The 6,725-nt window shown below is 37.8% G+C and overlaps 1 protein-coding gene across 1 annotated transcript; it reads right to left on the bottom strand.

The window, feature by feature from the left end:
* Positions 1–3,127: 3,127 nt before the first annotated feature.
* LOC123746407 (uncharacterized) lies at positions 3,128–6,067 on the bottom strand. The gene has a single exon (XM_069314808.1). The coding sequence runs from the start codon at positions 5,914–5,916 to the stop codon at positions 3,244–3,246; it is 2,673 nt and encodes an 890-aa protein (XP_069170909.1). The 5' UTR covers positions 5,917–6,067; the 3' UTR covers positions 3,128–3,243.
* Positions 6,068–6,725: the final 658 nt, after the last annotated feature.

Genomic DNA, 6,725 nt, shown 5'->3' with positions numbered 1-6,725 from the left:
CCTCGAGAGGCAGAATTTTTGTTCTTTTGGCCCTGATGGGTATTTTGTTCATTTGCAGCTGGCTCCTTTTCTGATGAAGAATGAGTTTGTTGGTTTCTGGAGGAGTCCTCTGGTTGGTTTGGCCAAGGGTACTCGCCTAGTTGTGCTTGCAGGGGTTGAGTTTTGGCTCATTGGTTTATCATGTGCACATGATACAAGGGTGTATCATGTGCTGTGTTTGATGGAAGCTCTCAGTCACTACCTTTGTACCACCGTTTCTGCATCAGTGGATGCCTTATTGGTTAATCCCTTTTCATCAACCCCCAGTTCCAATGCTTGTCTATTTCAGGTTGTCCACAATGTCTAAGCGTAGCCAGCCTATGATCTACCCTCGTGCCCAAGAAGTTAGGAAGTATGCCACTCTGTTGACAGAGTTTGCAAACCTGTCCCGAGCTGATGTTCGAGTGCTGTTTTTTTTTTTTTTTTTTGGTCAAACACTATTCAGGAGGCTCATTATCTCACTAATGTTGATGGGCATCGACACCCTTGTGTGGCTTTAGGTCGAGTCTCTTGGTTGGATGTCTACTCTTCATCTTGACTCCTGTGGTGCTTCCTCCTTCCATCGTGAGTTTTGGTATGTTTTCCCCTCTTATGTGTGTAGTTAGCTTCAGGGAGCCACAAGGTGTTCTTTCCCCAGAAACCTGCGTTAAATGCAATGTAATGCCAATATCAGGGTGAGCCCTGATGGCTCTCTGATCCTCTTTCCTTCCCATCCTGGTTGTCAAGTGGATACCTATACCTGCCATCTCAACTAAAAGTGAGGGTAGATATGCTGGCTGGTGGTGAGCTACCTCTGCCCTCCCCTCAACCAAGTGGGAGATGTGGGGTAAATGAGCTCACACTAGTTCCGAGAGAATTCAATCTTTTGTTTACATAGTTTTTCATAGGGTTTCAAAGCTTTGGTCTCAAGCCACCAGTGATTTTCTAGTTGCCTTCCCTGATGAGTTAGTGAAAATAAATGTCACTGCTCCCTGCACTTCTTTGAGGGAGGCCAGGTTCTTGCACTAGCCCCCAGTAGGCCTATAGAACAAAATGGCTGATGTGACCTAGTACTGTATATGGTACCATCTCGGTGTAAAGTTGCTTCAGGGAGCAACTGGGGTTCGGCCAAAAATTGGCATTTCATTACAGCAAAGCTGGTTGTTTGTTCATATCTAAAACAAAACAAAACCAAAAAAAGTACATCCTTGAAAATAAGGATGTGAAACTACAGTTGAGTCAGCAAAATGACTTAGTTGGCTCACTAAGCTTGTGTGTATTGGCATTTATTCAGTACCCGATGCCCAGGTATGCAACTCGCCAACCAACTTGCTAATTACAATTCAATTGATTTATAAATATAGCAATGTAATAAATATTTTGTGTATAATTTGTATAACTGTATTCTGGAGAACTGGTTTGAAATAATTATGTATTACCATGTGATGACCAAACCATACATCAGAAAATGAAGCAACTACTACATTTCAGTCCGTTCTGGACCACTATTAAGTACAGTGCAACCTCGATTCGGTGAACTATTTAGGACCAACCCCAGTTCGTTGCAACAGGTGCATCACCTGTTGCAATTTTTGTAAACACCTCCAGGAGGCATTTGAATTGATGTCTTTTTTTTCTTGTAGTTTAATATATGAGAGGAAGGGCCAGGCAAATAAATAAGAGAGTGAGGTGAGGAGCAGGTAAGAGGAAATGGTATGAATAAGATGAAAGGTAAGAATAAGAATGGAGGCAAGAGTAAGAGAAATTGGCAAAACTTAAGTTAGATAACATGCTGTAGGGAACTGTGGAACCTCGTTATTCATACTGCTCCCAATTTGTACTTTTTGGCATTCAGATGCTGTGTTCATATTTGGTATTTGTCCGTTGGCTCGGCATTCACCTGTAAACACATGTCAGTTTCATCATAGCTGGCATTCAGTGCATAACCCACTACACTTTTCCCTTGGATATTTTTTCTATTTTTTATATTCTTAGTGTAAAGAAGTCATCCTATCAGTAAGAAAGTCAATGATAAGGGCCAAGCAAAAAAGAAAAATGGTTAGAACCACGATATAAATGAAGAAAGACCTCATAGTTAATTATGAAAGTGGTGCTCACGTGTCTGCTCTTATTACAGAGTATGCCTAAAGTTTGGGCATACATAAAGTTACAGTTTGGTATGCCTAAATCTAGTTCTCTAATAAAAGAAATGTGTGCAAAACAGGAGGAAGTGCAAAGTTTTCTTGAAAAAATATCACTCTGACAAACTGTGATATAAACCTATTGAATGACAATGCTATGTCTCACTTCAGAACACTTTAAAGTGCAGGCAAAAGCAATCATCACTGGACAAGTTTCTTGTAAGTAAAGCATCCAGTCTAATGAGAGAAACAGAAATAGACAGAAAAGTGAAAGAACCTCCGTAGCACAACTACCAGAAGTTATAATGGTAGGGGGACTCTCCTGCCTTAGAATAACATCTCTCTTCCTCTGCCTCACCACCTTCCACATATGCCATCAATTCTCCTAATAGCAAGTAAAGTGTGTAGTGTATTAGCATTTATTTCATTGAATTTTTGCATAAATATATTTATTTGTTTAGTATGGAACGGATTAATCCAATTTACATTATTCCTTATGGGATTTTTCTTCTTCAGTATCTGTACTTTCTGGCATTCGTCCTGCCTTCAGAAACCAAGTCCAAATACCGAGGTTCCACTGTATGGGTATGTACTTCAATGCTTTAACCTGCTTAACAAATATGATCTGACTTAAGCTTTACCCCTTTCTCTTATTCTTACCACTTTTTTTTATTCTTGCCTTTCCTCTTATTCTTACCTTTCAACTTATTATTTTTCTCTTACCTGCTCCTCAACTCTCATCTCATACTCTTACCTTATTTATTTGCTTGTCCCTTCTTCTCTTATATTACACGACTTGGTAATGGTCCAGGATGGACCAAAACGTTATTTCTTAAATTTCTGATGTCTGGTTTGGTCACCATATCTTCAGCCATGTTATTGTGACTTATCTGCATATGTATTACCATTATGGTACAGTAATACATATGTTATGGGGTCATAACATCATCTTTAGGGAAACTTGGAAATGAGTTAAAAATTATGTAATTCTCAAAATCTAGTACAGTATTCAAATTTCAATTAAAAACATGGAATACATAGCTAGTATATATATCCAAATTATTCCTACAACAAATAGTGGTTTTCACTTACTCATCTTTCCATCATTCTTTTCATTTGTATATACAATAGCCAACACCTTTATTTCCTTTCGACTAGCGAAATCTTCCATTTTCAACGTATCACCACTAAGATCTATACAATGAAGAGTGAAATAACAATCGGGATGAACTTTGCGCACATGGTTTCTAAGTGTGGTAGAATGTAAAAATCGCTTGAGACACACACTACACTCATATTTTGCAATATCTCTTTCTATATTGTCTAAATCATATTCATCTAACAGCTCACAGTTGTTCCCATTTAACACCATGAGCTGCTGATCATGGTGGTGAGTTTTCATATGATGGTAAATGAAATTTTGTCTCGTGTTACAGAAAATGCAATATCTGTCTTCCATATTGTTACATTTCTGGCAACCTTTAAATGCTGAAATTAACTTTTTTCGCTCTTTCTCTATATACTCTATATTAACTGGGTGGTCCATTTTTCTCATGTGGTCAAGTAAAACACAAATTTTTTTGTATGAATTGCCACACATGTTACACACGGCCCACTCGCAGCTGCACTCCTCCCGTTCTTCCTCACTTCCTACAGTTTGAGATTTGGATGATATAAATAAAGAGCAACGTGGACATTTCTTCTTATCTTTTATCCTCGTCTTAATCATTCCAGGAAGGGCATCAAAATTTGCCCTCGTCTCGTGCCCAAGTCGTCTCATGTGATGATGAAGGCCTTGAGGAGTGCAGAAATATTTGTCACATGTCATACAAAGGAACTGCTTTGCACAAGTGCAACCCGTGTCAGTTTTAATTGCGGATTTGCCAACATTCCCTCGATGTAATAAATTCATGTGTGTGTCTGCTGCTTCTTCATCATCAAAATGTATATGTGGACAGTGTGGACACAAAATATAATCTAAATATTGGAACTTGTCACAAGCAGGACAATTTTCTTTAATAATTTTATACTTTCTCCACAATTCTCTTATACTGTTCCAGTTATTATGATTATTTAACCTGACATGCTTTCGAAGATCTCCTAAATTTGTAGTAGTTTTGGGGCAGTCGGGACACTTTAACAATGGACAAATGCAATCATTAGACTCAGAAGACTTCTTTCTTTTAATTCTTGGTGTCCTTTTGCCTGACTGAGCTTTCTGGAGAATGGTGTAACACATCACCTCCCCAGCTCTGTCACAGGTGGAGAGCTGTGACTCCGCGTGTGACTCTTCATTCACACATTCTATTGCATTTTTTAAAGAAACATTAGGTGGGCACCACTCCAGTAGTAATGTATATTTCTCTTCTGGACACTTTTCCATTCTAAGTAAAACTTTGATAAACAGATAATAGTTTACAATGCTTAGTTTTCCTAATATTGCACACTGAGGACAGTTAATGGCAAGGTGCCCATCAGAGTGGAGGGAATATGGAGAGTAAAACTGACGGTGATCTAATAGTACATGATGTAACAAGTCAATGCGTAATCTGAATGTTAATTTACATCTCCCACACTCATAATGAGCACAGTTGCAATCTAACATTTTCAAGTGCTCAGATACTATATCTAAGAAATCAGAATCTGGGTTAGAAAGCATATTGTTGTTTATCTTTACAGCGTGATTCTTCATCATATGGTTCTTTAGATGATAACAGGAGAACGTGTCTGAACATAAAAAGCAGCTCACCTCAGAACAGCACGTAGGGCAGCTATTTATTTTTGTTTTATTTTCCTGTGATATTAAATTCTCTCTCTCACATGTACAACCTGCTTGTATAAACTTCAGACACTGCAGAAAACAGTCTTTTAAAGCTATGGGATATCTGAAAGATGGGCTGTTATTTGTACTGTGCACGGCAGTAGAACATTCACCTCCCAAGCTACTCTCAGGATATTTACATGATGGATTACTTGTAAGTTGAACATTAGAACATCCAGCTTCCAAACTTCCCTCACCGTCTTGATTTTGCTGGTTTTCTGATATGGTGATAATAACCAATGTGTCATCTGTTTCAACATCTACATTCTCAATATCATTCACAACAATTTCTTGAGAATCTGAATGTAGTATAGTCTCATCACAACTGGTAGAGGGTAATGCAACCTTCCTAACATCTTCAATATACTTTAAAGGTGATTCTCTATGGCAAAGATGTTTTCTGTGCATGTCTGAAGCTACTTCTTTGACTCCTGCTATATCTTTTAGAAAGCCATTACCCACATCAATTAGACAATTTTCATTCATACTAATTTCATTAGAATCCTTATCATGAGGATAATCCTTAATGGTCAATTGTGACTTTTTTGTTTTCTTAGAATGCCTAAAACAATGTGATTTTGCATTTTTTGTTGTCTTTTCTATGCTTTTAAAGCAGGTTTGTTCTATATGACTTTCATCTTTATACTGATATAAATCATGATTAGAAAATGTGGAGGGACAAGGCGAGCAGTTTATGTTTCCAGAACGAGGTAATGGTTGCTTGAATGTTGTTACATCAAAACCAGTGCTGGTATTATCAACGCATGCATCATCAATGTCAATATTCATTATTGTATGTACTGGCTGAGATGTGCCAGAAAGAAATGTCTTTCCACAATATCTAAAAGATTCATTAACATCACTAACCTTGTGATTCTCATCAATTAGCTGGCATGCATTTCGAGAGACTACCTTATTGAATACAGTCTGTTGCATTTTGGCTAGACTGCAGTGTTGTGGTTTCCTCCTCACGAGTCACTTGTTACTTGGTGGGGAGACAAAACATAATCATTCCCCTCCCACTAAGTACCTAAGGCGTCATCATCTTGATGAGTGGTGATCTGTCACTCTCCAGTGATTCTTCAGATTAAGATGTTAACTGAAGACTGCTAAGCAAACTATATATAAATGTTATCCTACAGGGACATTGTTATTGTTCATTATAACCAAATTCTCTATGGAGCATTCTAGCTGTTAGCTTTTATTTTATTTATTTTTGTAAATCATTTAGTGCTGCTGCTTGGTTAGAATCCAGTTGCCTGCCAATGTTTTTTATGCTTGAATTTTCAAAATCTGACTAGAAGCAGAGAACACTGAAATACTGTTTCTTCAAGCATGTAGTCACTGACTCCACTTCCAGTACTATATGGCTCACAACTACTGATGTTCAATAGCTTATGAGTCACTTTCATATGATCCTAAGCACTTTTCTCTGTAGGAAAGCATATAGAAAAAAGCCACTCATCTTAAACATCATCTTGATTACACACTTTTCGATTTGTGTGTAACTCTGATTCTGAACACTAACAATATTTGCCTTCTACTTGCTGTACACTTCGTTTCTTCGTGGTGTTGCCGACAAGCTAATGATTTGTACTCAGCAGGTCATTCATCACAAAGCAAGGGCTACACAAACACTGTAGACTGACCATTATTTAACACGTATAGAACTTGAAAATCATTTGTCAATGAACTATTGAAGATGTCTATAGCACACACTTTTTTGTTGAGGGTTCTAAATACGT

This window comes from Procambarus clarkii, chromosome 80, assembly GCF_040958095.1.
Source record: "Procambarus clarkii isolate CNS0578487 chromosome 80, FALCON_Pclarkii_2.0, whole genome shotgun sequence".
Lineage (NCBI taxonomy): Eukaryota > Metazoa > Arthropoda > Malacostraca > Decapoda > Cambaridae > Procambarus > Procambarus clarkii.
The sequence above is the reverse complement of the archived record's forward strand: the minus strand, read 5'-3'. Positions and strand labels throughout refer to the sequence as shown.

What these genes read in the sequence shown, in the direction of transcription:
- LOC123746407 (XM_069314808.1), bottom strand. Translation starts at nt 5,916, where the DNA reads ATGCAACAGACTGTATTCAATAAGGTAGTCTCTCGAAATGCATGCCAG.